Here is a 19,454-nt window from a genome sequence, read left to right on the forward strand (position 1 = left end):
TAGCACGGTCAAAGGTCAAGGCCTTAAGTTTGTAATAGTTGCTCAACCAGACCATATCATTGGCATTACAAGCATTTATTGAAGTTTCCTTTTAACATGCGCACACTCAGATGAACTGATTGTTTGTCTGACAGGCACAAATTCTTTTCTCATCAGACTTCTGAAGAAACCACGCCTCCTGTTACTGCAGGTGAGTGTTTCCTTTAACCAGTGCTGAAGGAGTCATGCTGCACAGCCTCACTCACTGCAAGGAAGCAGATGCATCAGTTTCATATTTGAGGTAAATACTTTATGTTTGGTTGTTTGTTTAATTTACTGTATAATAGAAACATAATGTGTGTCTCTGTGGTTCTAACTGACAGCTTTAAACTGTTAAACTTTTAGCCTCAAAAATGTAAAACTTTAGTTCTCATTTGCAAATTCTGTGGTGATTTAAGGTGTATTTGTTTATTTGTGAGGCAATTTACAACAAGCTTCATTGTAATAGTTATTATCCCTCTATGCTGTACATTACACAGTGTGTGTGCAATGAAGGCCATCTACAGAGAAGAAACAGTTTAAGCATAACAAATAATTACGACTTAATTAACATGAACTCTTACCTTTTTTTGAGTCAAAATAGATAAAATCATTTATTCTGATTATAGTTGAGTGTTGATAGATCATCAAGTTGAGATAGGATGCTGTTTTTAAACATCTACATTTTTTGAGCACAACATGAATGCAGAAGTATATCTCTTTAGTGTGACGATTTCCTTCTTGTTCTACAGAACAAAATGAGCCTGAAAAGCTGGTTTGGATTCTCAGTCAGCCCAGGTAACCTGACACAACTGTATTCAAATGTAAAGCTCAGTACTTGTTTAAATGTGTATAAAAATACTTCAGAAAACTCTGCTTTTCTTCACTTACTATTTTTTACTGGCAGTTGGAAGAAACATTTTTGTTTTTGACATTGGAGATTATTATTATTATTATTATTATTACAGTTATTTTATTTTCAGTATTTTCTTTAATTATTCACTTCAGAGAATTTGACTTCTTCTCCGGTCATCTGCATCGGTGTTGTCGGTACTGTTGTCTCGGGGGCCGTTCTTCTTGTCAAATACAAGGTAAACAAAAGAAAAACAGTAAATCACAAATTCCTTTTTCACTTTTTCACAAACTAAACACTAATTGATGATTACCAACTTAGGTGTTGTTTTTTGAGAGAGCAAAAATGAAAATAAGACAGCTGACAGAAATTCAACTGAGGCTTTGAGCTGAAGAAAAACAATGAAACCAAACATATAAGTAAACAATGGACATTTCTTCTGTCTACGTCAGATGAAGAAAGAAACAAAGAGAATTGCGTGTTAGAAGGAAGTCTAACCTGAACAACAAGGTTCAGTCAGAGATGAATCAGAAGCACAAAGACAGGGGGGAGGAGAGAGAAATTAACCTACTACACTAAAAACGAATTATAAATGGTGTAAATATGAATGACAGTCATGGCTGTGAGTAAAGGCATGATAGTAGGACACACTTAGAAAAATGTAGAAATAGATACCACAATAAAATTACCAACCATCACATTGAGACTCTGTTGTAAGGCAAACACAAGTTTTTGCTTTGTTGACTTTTGACAGCTTGTTTCACTCTCTCTTTAGTGCCGCTGGTGCCACATTTGTATGTACAAATCTAAACAAAAGTAAAGGTGCACTGATGAAAACATTTTAAATAGTATGTACACTAAAAGCAAACCATTAAAAAAGCATAAAAAATCCACTTGCATAAACTGAAACAACTTCCACGACATGTATGTACTGAGCTCCTGATCTTTTTAAACACAGAAGACACAAGCTGAACTCAAGAGGAAGGATGAGGAGACTGAGGTGCTCAAAAATGAGGTAACTCTATATAACAAATTAAAGCATTGTTCTGATCTGGAGTGCCCAGGGCAGATCCAGGACACAGTGGAAAGACTACATGTCTCTACCAGCTTGGGAGCTGCTTGATGTTCCCCAGAGCTGAAGCAGGGAGCTGGGAAGACGGAGTTCTTGGCTTTCTTGCTTACACTGCAGCCCCCATTCTACAAGCCTGGATGAGCAGATGAAGATGGATGGATGTGATAATATGTCACTGCTCTCTTCATTTTTGACCTGAGACAGATTGGCAACTCTTCCCCCATTTATATGTAGCTATTAAGCTAAGCTCTGGGATAACCAGTATGACTAAAGTAATATTGATCCTCTCCACTTTTGTTAGCTGGAGAGACTTCAGTGGCTGAGAAATGACACACTTAAGGGGTAGGGGTCACAACGGAAGTTCACCAAGCTTACCTCTGCTATCAAAAGGATGGAGAAAGTAAATCTCAAATACCAGAGGTGTGGACTCGAGTCACATGACTTGGACTCGAGTCAGACTCGAGTCATTAATTTTATGACTTTAGACTTGACTTGAAAAAATGTTCTAAGACTTGTGACTTGACTTGGACTTTTACACCAATGACCTGGGACTTGAATTGGACTTGAACCGGTTTACTTGAAAAGACTTGATATTTTACCCCAAATATAAAATTTAACATGCATATTATAAAGAGATTGAAAATGTGACGTCATTCACGGGTAGAACCGCAAAGGATTCTGGGAACTCGTGGCAAGCGGTACTAGCGCACGCAGGCTTTCAATTAAAATCAGTTATACAGCGATAAAAAGAAACACAAAAATGTCAAGAAGCTGTTGTATTATTAACTGCAATAGCCGGTCGCATGACAGCCACGGGAAGCCGACGGGTAAAGAGATCGGTTGTTATCGGATTACGTCGTTGAAGAGAAATTGTTCGAGCCATGTTTCCGAAGTAACAAAGATGCGACGGATGGCCTGGATTGCAGCCATTCAAAGATCAAATATAACGTCCCAGAACACTCCAGCTCACAGGTTAGTCTGCTCCAAGCATTTACACGAAGGTCAGTCTGCTGTTGTAGTTATTACGTATTTTATCATAACATAATTGTTGATGTAGGTTACAAGCAAGTCTGGCGCTGAACAGAAATTGTCGCGCTATGCTCCTTTATTTATTGTGCATAAATAGTGAATTGTCCTGACACAATATTGTGTTTCGCTTCTGTTATTATGGTACATTGACAAAACATATACTTTTATTCACAGGATAAAACAGGTTTTTTGTATCACTAATTGCCCAGTACGATTACAGCATACAGTATTATTGTCACTGCTACATTTCTGTGATGCTACCAGAAATTATTTCCACTACTAATTAATTATCGTTGAGCTCAAAGGTTATATTAATAAACGGTTAATGAATGTGTATTTATGACGACGATTTGTGAGACTGGTAAACTTATGATACGTACGATGGTCTTTACTTTCTACACAGTGCATTTCAAGGTCCTGCACCCATCCATCGGTAAACTGTACCTGGGCTTGTTGCAGTGACCGGAAGTTACTAAACTTCATGAGTGTATGCGCTCACTCCAAGAACCGTATGATTATAAATATGCATATAAATATGCTACGATGAGATAGCTGACTTCATCTAACTAGCAAATGTTTTCCAGGCTACGTTGGTGATGCAGTTTTTTTTTAATGTGTATGATATTTTTGTCATGCGATTTTAAAGCTGGTCCTACAAGCGCATCCAAGAATAACATGCAGCTTATCTCAGAACTGTCGGTGAAAATTATTCTTGGAGCTAGGTTTAATTGAGCTGCATTTTAAAGAGGTGCAATTTCACAATTTGTGTATATTTTCTAAGTTCACTATTTTGTCATGTGTTGAGAAAAACAGATTTAAAAATTACATGGTCTAATATTTACATTTAGCATAACTGCAACATGCTTTTTTTCGTTTTTTTGAATGACTCGAAAGGACTTGAAATTCAAAATTTCAGACTTGTGACTTTACTTGGACTTTTACACCAGTGACTTGAGACTCGACTCTGACTTGCCTGACATTACTTGAGACTTGACTTGAGACTTGAGGATAAAGACTTGAGACTTACTTGAGACTTGCAAAACAATGACTTGGTCCCACCTCTGTCAAATACATACACAAACCTTCTTGTACAATGTCACCACTGTTCCATTAAGTTTGTGTCAGATCACAACAGAAGTCATCTCAAGGGACTTATATGATGGGGAGGCAAAACCACTTAAAGAATGAAGCCTTTGTTAAAAGCAGAGTGAGGATACGCAGCAATGTTTACTGTCTCTTCAGTTGGAAGGCAAAGTAAACAAATCTCTACATAAATTAATAAACATTTTATACATTTCTAGAACCAAATCATGTAATCTGAAGGTGCGTTGTAGGGAAAGGTCAAGATCTTTAGGTGACCCTGGTATTACAGACACAGCAGAAATACATTTAAACTTAATACAACAACATGGTTATTCATGTATTTTTCAGTTGGAGGAAAATGTAGACTTAGGGTCCAATCACTCTGTTCTAAGAATGAATCGTTGCAGAAAGACCTGCAGACCCTGAAGACAGAGCTCGAGGACAGCAAATCAGAGGTTATTGTCTTTTATTTCCTTTACCTCTGTACATTCAGTTTGATATCAAGTTATATTTCAATGCACTGAATATTTTTATATGACCCCATCAACCTCCTTCTAAAGGAGGACTAGAATGAACAACATTTAGCTATTCTCTAGTGCTAAGATTGTTGCCAGTTGCTATAGCATCAAGATGAATGCTTGTTCACCAACCACCTGGCTTTCAGAGAGCTTTCTTCACTTCAATTAACAGTCAACTCAACTGTAAAGTGATTTCTCATTTTGAAATAATGTTTCCCTTTGCCCAAGTTAAAAGACAAAGCAGATGAAGTCATGAAGCTCCGTGCTGAGAAAAATAGGAGCACAGAAAATGAAAAGGAACTGCAAACCATGAAGCTGAAGATTGAGGACAAGAATAAAGAGGTACATGATTTTGAGGTTACTTAGAATCATTCAAAGTGAGTACTCTTACTCACAGGACACACACAGCAGATAGTAGTTAAAATATTTATTTCAAAACATTAAACAATCTGGAACCATCACAGCAAACGTTTTTCTCCTTACTCAGCTGAATGATGAAGTATCAACACTACAACGTCTACTTAATAAAGAGGAGCAGAAGAGGAGGGATATTGAGATGGACGTGCAATCCCTGAAAACAAGGGTGGAGACCAACGATAAAGAGGTAACTTCATTTTCACGTTTCTTTTTATTATTACATTAACCTTTTACCTTATATCTTTTATTTTATACATTCAGGTTTGAATTTTACTTCAAATACCAACATTTTTGAAGATAATATATTTTAGTTGCAGTTTCTCTCTATTCAATGTCCTTTTTTGAAGATAATTACTGATGTTTAAAATAATTACATAAACTAAAATAATCAGGTTAAATATTTAATATTTGATTTGTTTAGTTAAATGTGTTCAATGTTTCTCTTTCCCCTGAGTTAAAAGAAAAAGAGGCTGAACTCTCGAAGCTCCGTGCCGAGAAAAATAGAAGAGAACAAGATGAGAAGGAGCTGCAGACCATAAATAGGAAGCTTGAAGCCGAGAAGAAAGAGGTTCATATTTTGTTCCTTAGACTTAATGTCTAATATTCGAATGCACAATAAAAAGTTGACATGCATTTTCTTCTGTAATTATGTTGTGTGCAAATGTATCTCTACCATTTTCCCTCTCCTCCCAGCTGAATGATGAACTAGCTGAAGTTCGAAATCAGCTCAGGGAACAGCAGCAGAAGAAGAAGGATGCTGAGATAACTGTAGAGACACTGAAGAAAGGGCTGGAAACCAACAGTACAAAGGTTTTTTACTTCAGTTTTTTCAGTTTTAAGTATTATTTCATTAGCCCATTACACCATATATTCTGTTATATTGATTCTGTGTTAACTCATGCTTTATTAATCTGTTATAATTTCTCTCTGGAACCAATGATCTCTGTTCGCCACATATTTTGTTTTTAAAATTAATGTTGATATTTTTAATGTTGACATTGTCCTTTATTGTTATTATTTTTTTGATGGCCACTGCAATTTTGTCTAAAATCTGAACGCAATAACAGCTTTATTCCATCATTTTGGTTTGTAAATATTTTCCCTATCATAGTTGAACTGAACAAATAGATAACCTATGCAGTACCTAACAGAAGCTTTTCTCTTTTATTAAGAATGACTCTGTTTTCCTTTTCTCCAAGGTCAACGATCTAGAGGCTGAACTCTTGGAGGTCCGTGCTGAAAAAAATAGAAGAGAACAAGATGTGAAGGAGCTGCAGACCATAAATGTGAAGCTCGAAGCCGACAAGAAAGAGGTTCATATTTTGTTCCTTAGACTTAATGTCTAATATTTCTATACATAAATAAAAAGTTGACACGCGTTTTTTCTCATCACAGTATGTAATCATGTTGTATGCAAATGTACCATTTTACCTTCCCCTCCCAGTTAAATGAAGAAGTAGCTAAATTAAAGCAGATGCGTGGGAAATAGAAGCAGATGTCCTGATGTCCTTCCTGAATGAAGGAGCTTGAGACCAAAGACATAAAGGTTTGTATCTTTCATTTAGATGCATTCACCAAGGTCTTCATTACTGATTTTTCACTGAAAGACAAATGTATTCAAATAACAAAAATTTCAAATTAGGAGTTCATCAAACTATCTTTAATGTGATTTTAGTTATTCTCTGTTTAAGTGCATGGAAATATATTGGTTTTATATTTGTACATTTTTTTTAATTTTGTTTCTCTTTTTTTCAGCTTCTCAGTCATTTGTACACATAGTAGGTCCCACCCCACTTACGTATGTTCAATTCATTATTATTAACTACTTTTATATTTTTACATCATTTTTTTTATATTATACTACTTAGACATAGACAGTAGGGTTGTGGGTCAGAATGGCCTTTTAATCATGCCAGCTTGCATACTATAAAAAGTGCCTGCGTGTAGCTGTTAGGATGCCTGGGTCGTTGACCCAGGGTTTTTGAGTTTATTATTTATTATTTCTAGTCTTTGGTTTCTTTGAGTTCTGTCTTATGGTTTATGTCTCTGTCTTCTCTAGTTGCTCTGTCTCCCCTGTCAGCTGTATCCCCTTGTCTAGTTCGCGTCTCTTTGTATCCTTAGTTGCTATATCCCCGTGTCCAGTCAGTGTCTGTCTGTGTCTGTCTGCCCTGGTCCCACGTCTCTGTTCCCTCTGTTGTAGTGCCTGCGTGTGAGCCTGTGTCTTTTGTTCAGTCTGTGTTATAGGTTTCCTGTTTTACTTTGAAAGTCCATGTCTGATGTTAATGTGTCTGGTTTTGCTTCCCCTTGTCTCGTTAGGCCTGATTTGCCCCAGCTGTGTTTCCCTCCTGTTACCCATTCCCTGATTGCTCCCTCTGTGTATTTAAGCCCTGTGTTTCTTTGTGTCTGTGTCGCGATCTACTGTTTACCTAGCTGTGTGTTCTGTCAGTCCTCCGGTTTAAGTTTATTTTGATTTTTTTCCAGTTATGTTATATTTTGAGTTTAACATTAAAGCTGTTTTGAGTTCACGATTGTCTCCGGAGTCTGCACCTTGGGTCCTATTCCTGCCTGCACACAGCCACTCAACAGTAGCAGGAGATCTAGCTTTTTTTTTTTTTTTTTTTTTTTTTTTTTTTTATTTCCTTCTAATTTTTTTGTTTGTTCTATTTTGTTTTAGTTATTTGTCTGTCATAGTAAATACCACTATCATATACGTATTGAGAGTGATCTAAAAGTTATACTCAGAGTTTATTCATTTATTTTGAATTGATAGTGTCATGAAACCATCTGTGATGGACCGAGTTGAAAAACAGGAGGAGCCCAGGAATTATTAGAAAAATATAGTTTCCATTTATTTAACCCCCAAAAATTATATTTACAAGACTAATAAATGTTGAGCTCATAAAAGAGGTCAAAGAAACAAAACTGAACTCAGGCAAAGACTGCAAACTTAACAAACCAAATGACTGCCCAAACATACATAATTGACCTAAACATGAAATGACATACAAGGGTATATATAATGGCTGAGCAGACCATTGTGACACATGAGGGGTAACAAACAAAACACAATCATAAATCACGAATGCAGTACAATCTAGTTTGTTAATAAACTAAACACTAAAGAAGAAAATCAAAAAACCCCATTAAACCCTAAACTCAAATATTTAATTAAATACAAATACTTTGTTTTTAAAGTAAAGAAAACACACATTCCCCCTTCAGCAGGAAGTGGTGGTGTGGTCCAATTATCTTCCTTTGTATTTAATGGTTTCAAACCCTGGCTACCATCTTTTGTCCAGCAACTCCCAGGGATGATGGCAGGTAAGAAATAAAAAGACAAAGGTTAGTCAGAAAGCAAAGAAATGAAGTAGTATGAATACATAAGTGAACTAAATGTGCGCGCTTACAAATAGAACAGATGTATCCAAACCAATCAATGAAGTTATTGGCAACTAAAATGTATTACTATGTTCAAATGAAGAATGAAAATACAAAAGTTACCAACTTTAGAGTGTGGCCGTGGGTTTGGCCATCACACACCCCCCCACTTCTGGATCTTCCATCAGGCAGCGAGAGAGGTAATCAGCAATGGTGTTGTCTTTACCAGGGATATAGTGAACCTTAAACCGGTATGGCTGCATAGCCAGATACCACCTAGTGATTCTCCCATTAGTGTCTTTCATTCTCTCCAGCCACTGCAGGGCTTTGTGGTCAGTTTGAAGGATGAATTCTCTTCCCAGCAAATAATATTTGAAAGAGTCAAGTGCCCATTTAATGGCCAAGGCTTCTTTCTCAACCGTTGCGTAGCGGCTCTCCCTTGGTAGCAGCTTACGGCTGATGTAGGCGACAGGATGTCGATCCTCTGGTGGTCCCTGCAGAAGCACTGCTCCCAAACCCCTTTCAGAAGCATCAGTCTGCAATGTAAAGTCTTTTGTGAAATCTGGTGAGTGCAGAACGGGGTCCTTACTCAGGGACTGGCGAAGGTCTTTGAAAGCTGCAACAGCTTCAGCTGTCCACCGAATCTTATTGGGACATCTTGAGCCAATCCTGTCCGTCAGTGGGGCTGCTCTAGCTGAGAAGTTGGGAATGAATCTGTTGTAGAACGCAGCCATGCCGAGGAAGGATCGCAGCCGTTTCCTGGTTTGTGGAAGAGGACATGATGCAATTGCATTAATTTGTCAACCTGTGGTTTAATTGTCCCACCTCCAACAGTAAACCCGAGGTACTGGACTTCAGTCCTAGCAAGAGCACACTTTGCTGGATTGATGGTAAGGCCTGCGGAACACAGCCGATCCAGCACAATTCTTAGGTGATCCACATGCTCTTCCCAAGTTCCACTGAAAACAACAACATCATCAAGGTACGCACAGGTGAATGCTGAGAGCCCACAGAGTACCTTATCCATTAGCCTTTGAAATGTTGCTGGGGCCCCATGCAGACCAAATGGCAAGACTGAACTTGAACAATCCCCACGGAGTACGGAATGCTGTCAACTCTTGAGACTGTTTAGTGAGAGGTACTTGCCAGTATCCCTTGGAGAGATCAATGGTCGTTAGATATTTTGCCTTCTCCAAACGCTCAATGAGATCGTCAATGCGTGGCATCGGGTAAGAGTCAAATTTTGATATGGAATTGAGGTACCTGAAGTCGATGCAAAAACGTATCGTGCTATCCTTTTTTGGAGCCAACACAACAGGGTTGCACCACTCACTTGTTGAAGGTTGAATGATTCCAAGAGACAGCATGAGGTCCACCTCCTCCTTTAACTCCACCAGGAAGCGTTCCGGTATCCTGTAACTCATACGCTTCACAGCTGCATCAGGTTTTAAAACAATGTCATGCTCCACCAGACTCGTGCGACCTGGGTACTTTTGAAATATGTCTGAATTAACCAGAGGTGTTACCTGAGACTGTTGCTCACTGGTGAGATGGCTCAGGTCCAGGACAGAGACTGTTACTGAAGGCAAGTAGTCATTAACTTCTTCCTCCTCATCCACGCTGTGAATAAGCAAACCCTCTGTTTTATTCTCAGTGCGTGGAATCCATTCCTTAAGAAGGTTAACATGGAGCACTCTACTCCCTCGCTGGAGACCTGGTGTGGAAACTTTGTAGGTAGTAGGTCCAAGTTTCTTCTGTACTTCAAAGGGTCCCTGCCACTTTGCCAGCAACTTGCTGTCAGAAGTTGGCAACATTACCAAAACCTTCTGGCCAGGGACAAAACTCCGGTGGCGAGCTTTTTTATCAAACAAAGTCTTTTGTTGCCTCTGAGCAGCTGCCATATGACTCTGAGCCAGTTCACTCATCTGCTGAAGCTTTTCTCTCATATGAATGACATATGAAATAACATTGACCGATTCCTCTTTACCTTGCTCTCCCTCCCATGAGTCCTTTAGCAGGGTCAATGGGCCTCTCACCTCATGGCCATAAAGAAGCTCAAATGGGGAGAAGCCAGTGGAGGCTTGAGGAACTTCCCTGTAGGCAAAAAGGAGGTATGGCAGCCACTGGTCCCAATCAGACCCTGTATCATTGACAAACTTTCGGAGCATTTGTTTGAGAGTTTGGTTGAAGCGCTCCGTCAGTCCATCTGTCTGTGGGTGATAAGGGGTTGTCCGCATACTCCTGATGCCTAACAGCTTATAGACCTCTTTCAACAGTGTGGACATAAAATTAGTGCCCTGGTCAGTTAAAATCTCCTGTGGGAATCCAACCCTTGAGAACAGTTGAATCAATGAGGAAGCTACAGTTTTTGCTTTAACAGTTTTTAATGGAAAGACTTCAGGATACCTCGTAGCATAGTCTGTAATGACTAGCATAAAGCGATTTCCAGATTTACTTTTTTCTACAGGACCAACTACGTCCATGCCAAGACGCTGAAATGGTATACCAATGATTGGGAGAGGTTGGAGTGGTGCTTTGGTGGGGACTCTAATCGAAGTCTTCTGACATTGAGGACAACTCCTGCAAAACATAGCAACATCTGAGCGCAAGCCAGGCCAGAAAAAGTATCGCTTGATGCGAGCGGTGGTTTTATGCTTCCCCAGGTGGCCAGCCCAGGGAATGGAGTGCCCCAAAGTAAGCACTGTTTCACGGGCTACTTTAGGGACCACTAACTGTTTAACCTGGCCGTGCTGGTGGTATAAAATGCCATCTTGCAGAATGTACAGCTCTTTATTTATGTCAGATTCAACAGAGTCCTTTTCCTTAGCCCTCAGCAACATGGGAGACAAAGTTGGATCAGCCTGCTGCATTTGTCTGATGTTCGTAGGTACTGAAAAACCTAAAGGCATATCTGGAGCAGCCTGAACTGATGTCTTTCCAACAGTGTGTTGAAATTTTTCACGTCTTCTTTGACTGCGTGGCTTCCGAGACTTCCCGGGATCTGTCTCTAGTTCAGCCTCAAAGAAGGGTAAAGCACTGAGGGTTGCATAATGCTCATCCTGATTTTTAGTTTGAGCCCTTGTTATAGCAACATTGCACTCTTGCACTTCTCTCAACAAATCATAGATGACTGGCAGATCCTCCCCAAGAACTACAGGATAGGGCAGATTATCAGCTACACCAACCTTTAACAGATAGGGTGTCCCCTGCACTTCAATAAACAGATCAGCAGTAGGGTATGGTCTTTCATCACCATGTATACAGCAAACTGATAAGGTTTCAGAGGGGCATGTGTAGTCTTTTGACACATATTTCCTGTGTACCAGAGTCTGTGTGCTGCCAGTGTCTATTAAAGCATTCATTTCTTGTCCATTAATCTTAACTGTGGTGATTTTATTTGACTGCTTTCTCTCAGATTTAATATCCACATTCTGGTGAGGCACAAAACACATCTGAGATAATTTGCTTTGATTATTAGGACACATGGGCTTAGTGTGACCTTCCTGTCCACAAAGGTAGCACACTGGTGGCCTTTTACCTGGCTTCGAGGTATTCAGAGGCTGCTTTTCCCTTGTAAAGGGCTTACCCACACCCGTCGCTGACCTCTGAGGATGCTGAGGGGGTTGCGACCGACGTGAATCTCCGGCAGCCTTCCATGCACTGTTGCTCCATGGCTGACTCTTACTTCGGGCAGCTACAAACAAATCAGCCAGGATGGCGGCCTCTGCAGCAGACTTTGGATTATGCTCCTTAATCCAGACCTGAAGCTCAGGACACAGCATTCTTAAAAACTGCTCCAAGATAATAATTTCACCAACTTCTTTTATAGTTCTGTTCTTAGGCTGAATCCATTTCTCATAAAGTTCTTTTAGTCTTGCATACAGTTCCTTGGGACTCTCATCAAAAACTTCAAGACAGCGAAATCTTTGCCTGTATGTTTCTGGGTTTATATCATATTTTTGCAAAATGGCAGCTTTTACCTTCTCATATTGCAGTGAATCGTCCACATCCATATTAACATAGGCACTTCGAGCCTTACCAGTGAGAAGAGGAATGAGGTGAAAAATCCAGTCTGACTCTGGCCAGCGACAAGCAGCTGCAATTCTCTCAAAAGTGGTCAGAAAATGTTCAACATCATCTTCAACAGCTAGTTTCTCCAGTTTAGGATGACGAATATGCACAGACTGACCTGTTAATATGGAGGCTGAGCCAGAACCCTCATGCTGAGATGTTGCTTGTGTCTGATAATCAGCTGGAGTTTCAACAGACTCTGGATCAGTTGATGTGGGCTCTGGAAGTGGGGTGGTTCTAGCCTGCACTTCCATTTGCAAAAGCCGAAACTGGTGTTGCAAACTCTTAAAACGCTGTTCTTGCAGTACAGCATCCTCTCTCTGCTTTTTATCTCGAACTTCCTGTTGTCCCATGAAAGCCTGAAGAATCCCAGCAATATCAAGCAGAGTTGGCTCCCTGGTATCCTCTCCTTCAGTGTCTCCAGCCACAACTGAAATTCCTTCTTCCATCTCCTTCTCCCTCTCTGGCTGCTGCAAGGCCTCTTTGGCCTCCATTTTATTTCCTCTCTTTGGGCGCACAGCATTCTGCATGGCTCAAAAGTTTGTCAGGGGAGGAAAAAGGGCAGAAAAATGCAAAAAAAAAATCCTGTCTCCTCAACTGAAGGATCCCACTCCTGACACCACATGTGATGGACCGAGTTGAAAAACAGGAGGAGCCCAGGAATTATTAGAAAAATATAGTTTCCATTTATTTAACCCCCAAAAATTATATTTACAAGACTAATAAATGTTGAGCTCATAAAAGAGGTCAAAGAAACAAAACTGAACTCAGGCAACGACTGCAAACTTAACAAACCAAATGACTGCCCAAACATACATAATTGACCTAAACATGAAATGACATACAAGGGTATATATAATGGCTGAGCAGACCATTGTGACACATGAGGGGTAACAAACAAAACACAATCATAAATCACGAATGCAGTACAATCTAGTTTGTTAATAAACTAAACACTAAAGAAGAAAATCAAAAAACCCCATTAAACCCTAAACTCAAATATTTAATTAAATACAAATACTTTGTTTTTAAAGTAAAGAAAACACACATTCCCCCTTCAGCAGGAAGTGGTGGTGTGGTCCAATTATCTTCCTTTGTATTTAATGGTTTCAAACCCTGGCTACCATCTTTTGTCCAGCAACTCCCAGGGATGATGGCAGGTAAGAAATAAAAAGACAAAGGTTAGTCAGAAAGCAAAGAAATGAAGTAGTATGAATACATAAGTGAACTAAATGTGCGCGCTTACAAATAGAACAGATGTATCCAAACCAATCAATGAAGTTATTGGCAACTAAAATGTATTACTATGTTCAAATGAAGAATGAAAATACAAACGTTACCAACTTTAGAGTGTGGCCATGGGTTTGGCCATCACACCATCCTAGAATTGACCATGAGAACGATAAAATTACCTGTTTATCTCTGTATTGTTTTATTGTAAAGCCCAGTATTACACTGTAGTTTTTCATCTTTGAATCTTACAGTCAAGTTAAATGTTATACATCTTGTAATCATATGCATCATAACATGGATTTATCACAAATTATGTTCTGGGTGTGAAAAGTGAAGCCAATTAAGCAAAGTTTGTTCAACTTATATTAATTATAATGACCAGCAGGGGGAGACTACTGTGCAAATAAATGTACTCAGCTGTAACTTATGTAGTCATTCATTACAGATTAACCTCTTCTTATATTTCCTTCTCTCTCAAGTTTGAAGATAAAATAACGGAAATCCAGCAGCAGGAAACAGATGAACAGCAGAGAGAGGAAGCTGAGCAACAAGGGGAGGTCCTAAAACAGGAGTTGGAAATGGGATTTACTTAACACGTGTATATTTGTAAAATAGATGCATTATTAATTTAGGAATTAACAACACATTTTTATTTTGAACATTCATAATAAGCAAAAGGTGTTTTTGTTAAAAAGAAGAAAAATATAGTTAAAAAGTATAGTTTATACATGCAGCTGAAAACCATTCACTCCGGAGCTGCTCATCCACACACCAGCAGCAGGGTCCCTGCACAGTTTAATTAATATAACACCGTGCATTGTTTGCACAAAAACAAACACATACGATAAATGTTAGTAACAAAATAGATAAATAAAATTTTTACAAAAGACTTTTTGTCATTGTCCTCCAGTCCTCTTGTGCTCACTCACTGTGGATGTGCATCTGTATGTACATAGTGCTACATGACAGTATGTACAGATGTTTTTTTTTTTTCTCCAGACCTAGATAGACAATTTACTTTCTACTCATTCTTGGTAAGGGAGATTTATTTATGTACGTTTTTTTGTATCTATTTACCTGTTTTGCCAAGATAAATGTTTTGTTTATTATTGAACATGAGGTCAAAGTAGTCAGAAAATCAGCTCAGATTTGAAAAAATAAAATAAAACACAAAACAAAACCCAACAACAACCCACAATACCTCATGAACTGACGATCCTATTTTATTGGTAGCTTTCCCTTCACTCCACAGCCATGCTGAGGCCTTCTACTAAAGGTAGAATAGCCTGTTATGTATAGGTCAGACATGAGTGAGAGAGATAACTAAAGCCATACTGGCTTGGATGTCACCTCAGGTCCCTGTCAGGTGTTGAGGAACCAGGACACAATGTTGAGAAGTGGACTACTGGACTAAGAAAGTATAGACATGGACAAGGGATTAGAACAGGGCTAATGATCCCACTACTGGCCAAAATAAAGGCAGTGTTTATAACTATTGGCAGCAGGCTATCCATAAGTGAGGGCTTGGAGACTGCCAAGCAAAGACTCTCAGAGATTTGGGAGTCTTTGCACATTTGGGAGTCTTAGCTTGAGAGTCAAGGCTGGAGAATGAACCAGCTGTACTCTGAGTTGCAGGGGAACAGGATTCCTGATCCAACCCCACCAAGGCTGGAGATGGAGGGATACTGAAAAGGGATATGAGAGAAGGACAGAACACATAACAACAATTTTTATTGGCTAGTGGATCACTGAACATCAAACTGATAGACAGTGATAAACACAGAGACCTGAACTGATTCATGCTAAAGAAGCTGACTGCACTCCAAGAGCATCTGGCAGCACAAATGAACCTATTAGCCTATAAATGAACTGCTATTAGACCATGCCAGACAGTCCTGATCTCCAAGAATACCCAGAAGAGACCACTGCCATCCAACTACCAGCCAATAACCTGATTCAGTATCACATGGAAGCTTCTGTCAGCCATCATATCAGTTAAGATGAACAAGCATACTGCATGGTTCAATACACGAGTGGAGCACAGAAAGGAAGTGGCAGGGGTAAAACAACAGAGCAGTTAGCTGAGACTGCAAGACCAGACCTACAAACCCACACACATGGATCCTGGGATGTTTAGAAATGTATGGACAACATTTTAATTTTTTTATCTTGCAGATTTTCAAGTCAGAATTTCAAATGCACTGTGGTGCCAAGCACATATTGTTTGCCAAGAACAACTTGGTAAAATCTCTATAGGCTCGTTTTATTCACGTGAATCTCTTAAGTATTATTATTATTCTTTTCTACTTCTTATTTCAGTTATTACATTATGTGACATTGTCTAAGGCAGGAAAGGCTGGAGGAAGAAAGGGGCACATTTAATCAACATCATTTCAATGATGTTGAAATTATCATTGTTTGGCAAGTTTCCGTGTTAGCACGAACAATGACCTGATCCAACAGATCTGTATTGCTGTGTAATGGTACATGTAATGCAAGACTCTTCAATTCTGCTTTTTAAAGTTTTATCTGCATTTTAGTTCACACACTTTATTTGTCTTTGTGATGAATGACATCTACATCTACAAATACATTTATCTTTGTATCACACATTACTCCTTGCATACAGGTGAAGAAGGGCACTGATGCTCTTCTGCTTGAAATTTCTATGACTTGTAACATTGCATTTAGTTAATAGAACTGTTTCCTTGTACGGTGTTTAGAAGAGAGATGGATTAGATGGATTTTAGCAGTTTTACCCAGTTTTAGCTTACAGGCATGAAACATCACACTCATACAGCCAGGAGAGCTCTGAAATCAGAGTTGTGCTCCCACTCCTTTATGCACTCCAAGGAGAAAGGCAGGAAGTCACAAATTGATCATACCACATATCACAAGGCTCGCTATGTAACCTAATGGAACAATGGGCATGCTGTTTTGTGCCCTTGGCGTTATCAGCAAGTGCAAAGGGAGTTGTCGTCTCCATCAACTGAGGCTGAAATAAGTTCATCTAGCTTTAGAAACTATTTCACTGTTACAGTGCCACAACAAAGCATATGTATAAGCACTTAAACTCTTTAAATGAGAATTGTAGAAATTTTCCATTACGCTTCACTATATTATTTTTATATAAATGTTTAATTTAGTAAATTGTGTTCACCATTTTAATAAGATGTCAGTAGTAATATACCTATACTTTTTTGCCCCCCACACCCCCACTTCCCCTTCCCCCCTGCACGTACGTGTGTGTGTGTGTACGCGTGCGTGTCCCCCTGTAGTAGCCACTTTTGCACGTGCATGCGAGTTCAGGGGTCATATGAGTTCACATGTGTTTAATAGCGTTTTATTTAATGAAACCATTATGTGTTTTAATTAAACTCTTTTTAAAGGATTGTATAGGTCTCAGAGCTCTGTTATTTAGACATAGATGATTTAATTTAACTAGTTTAGGGGTATTTTAACTAGTGAGGATCATTTTGCTTTTTCTTTAGTGCTCTGAAACACACAGAGGCTAATAGTTTATTAGTTTATTAATACATATACAATAAATGTGATTCTGATTCTGAAATAAAACCTTTGTTAAGTTCAGTCCTGCCTGCGTGTCTGCAACTCTACCAGTCACACAGAGTGCTGCCTGACAGGGACCTCAATTAACCTAAAAAGTTCAATGTCAGAGTGAGCAATAACGTTTGTGAAATTATGTCTCAACTTCAATTTTAAATGATATCCACAAAGCTCCAACTTCCTCAAAATTTCACCAGTGCTGTTGCTTAACGGTTTATATGATAATTAGTTTATCCACAAGTCACAGACGTTGGCATGCTTTTCTTGGTTATCTCTAGTTTGCATGGTAAAATGAATAAGGGAAAAAGTGTAAGAAGAAAAACTACCAGAATATGTCATACGTTTAGTAAATCTTTGGAGAAATGTTCTGAGATGTTTCTGTCATGACATATTTTTTTCTTCACGTGTTTTCAGTTTTTGTGTAGTTGTCATATTTTTGTTTTGATATAATTTGCTCAAGATTAATTTTTAGTCCTCATAATTTGACATTGTGTGCTTAGCGCACCTGAGTTTCCTATCTTAGCTTCTAGTCATCGTTCTAGTTGTGTAATATTTGTTATCATCTTTTTTCAGTGCTATCTTTTGTTATTTATTTTTTTTATTTCCTTTGTATTATCGGGTATATTCTTATCTGCTCTGGTCCCCAGTTTCTGTCTTCGCTCTTTCCTTGAAATCTGCCATGTCTCCAGTTTGTTTCTTTGTTGTAATCTTTCTCTTAGTATCATTAATTTCTTGTTTTACTTCTGTGTGTGTTCTTCCTTTATTGGGCGTCCAGTTTTAGTTCCTCCATAGGCATTTTGTTAGTTATCTGTGTTCTCACCTCTTGCCTTCTCTCTCCTTATCCTCTGTGTATATATTGTCTCAGGCCTGGCCTTTGCCGCGTTCTCCATCTTGCTGTGTATTGTTTTTTTTCTTATTTGTTCCTTCTAGTTTCCAAGTTTCCTCATTCCTTAGTTTGTAGGTTCTACTTCGCCTAAGGTTTTGATTATGAAATTCATATACTTTAGTTCAGCAATAAAACAGTGCGTTTTTTATTTTTCAACAACTTGACATGATTTTTATTCTTCTTAGAGACTTGCAACACAGATTCTGTTCTAGGGTTCGGAAAAATACTTCAAAAAACAGTCATACTTTTCTAGTTGGTTCACTCTTTTGTTATGGTGTTCAATATGAATCACTGCTATTATACAGTAGCTAGCTTCTTCAGATTTAACTTTGTTGCAGTCAAGCAAGTTTATATCATTGAGTCTGTCTCCATGATTCTGTCCCTGAGTAATTAATTAAAAAAATGTCTGCAAATTGTGACAGTAAAATCTGACCACGATATGGACCCAGCACACTCCGTGATGTACGAGCATCGGGAGGCAGCCTTCACCCAGCTGGAGGAAGAGCTCCACTGGAAGCCGTGGTGCGTCCCTGACTATGAGCACATCTTCCGTGGAATTCAGCCGGCTTTTGGACGTCCCCGGAGCTGCTGAAAACCCTCACTGTACTGTCACTGACTGGGACAGAAAATGGACAGAATAATAAGGGCTGTTTGTGAAGTGATTTTTGATTGCAGAGTTGTTTCTCCCATTTTTGATTTGAAATAAATGCAGTACTGTTATCACTTACTATGTTTGACCATCTCCAACAGCAGAATGATTTTTTTTCTGCATGAGCATAAGTGTTTAAAAACATCCAAATCAATTACAAAATGGTAAAAATTACAAATAGTTCTATGGTCACAAAAGTACCTGAAAATAAATCCATGTTCAAAACCACAACACTTTTGTGTGCATGAAACAGTGCCATGGTCTATGGAAGGATATTAGTGAAATTCAACTTAAAACCAGTCTATTTGTCCTAGAAGAAAACTGGAATGGGTTAGCAGGGGAGTCATGCGTTCAACTGATTTTTTTGAAACAAAGGGCAGAACTCATCCACTTTGACTGCAACAGTATATTTTCAGAATCAGAATGAGAATACTGTATTGTTCCCTAGGGGAAAATATTTTTCGTTACAGTGCTCCATCATAAACAACCATTAACAAAGACAGAAAATACACTAAGTAAGAATAGCACAATATATACAGGCATATATATACATAAAAGTCACTTATTAATAAATAGCTGAAAAAGAACATGTGCAAGAAGGGTGTAGCTGTTGCAGTAAACAGTGGATGCGTTGTACAGGGAGATGGCCACAGGCAGGAAAGATTTCCTGTGTCGTTCAGTGG

The 19,454-nt window shown here is 38.8% G+C and overlaps 1 protein-coding gene across 6 annotated transcripts; it reads left to right on the forward strand.

The window, feature by feature from the left end:
- The first annotated feature begins 180 nt into the window (after positions 1–180).
- On the forward strand, positions 181–18,822 carry LOC308407236 (uncharacterized protein). 6 transcript variants are annotated; one of them, XR_013973642.1, is made up of 12 exons: positions 181–280; positions 771–816; positions 1,027–1,109; positions 1,830–1,886; positions 4,448–4,510; positions 4,802–4,915; positions 5,061–5,177; positions 5,445–5,558; positions 5,684–5,800; positions 6,190–6,303; positions 6,435–6,536; positions 18,545–18,822. XR_013973642.1 is itself a non-coding variant. In XM_080898784.1 (11 exons), exons 2-11 carry the CDS (start codon positions 777–779, stop codon positions 6,477–6,479), a joined length of 864 nt encoding a protein of 287 aa, XP_080754910.1. In that variant the 5' UTR covers positions 181–280; positions 771–776; the 3' UTR covers positions 6,480–7,566. The 6 variants fall into 6 exon arrangements, 3 of the variants coding, with proteins under 3 accessions (XP_080754910.1, XP_080754912.1, XP_080754911.1); XR_013973643.1 differs by lacking the exon at positions 18,545–18,822 and adding an exon at positions 14,152–15,274; XR_013973644.1 differs by lacking the exon at positions 18,545–18,822 and adding an exon at positions 6,746–7,566.
- Positions 18,823–19,454: the final 632 nt, after the last annotated feature.

Source organism: Rhamphochromis sp. 'chilingali' (genome assembly GCF_963969265.1).
Source record: "Rhamphochromis sp. 'chilingali' genome assembly, chromosome: 1".
In the NCBI taxonomy this organism is placed as follows: domain Eukaryota; kingdom Metazoa; phylum Chordata; class Actinopteri; order Cichliformes; family Cichlidae; genus Rhamphochromis; species Rhamphochromis sp. 'chilingali'.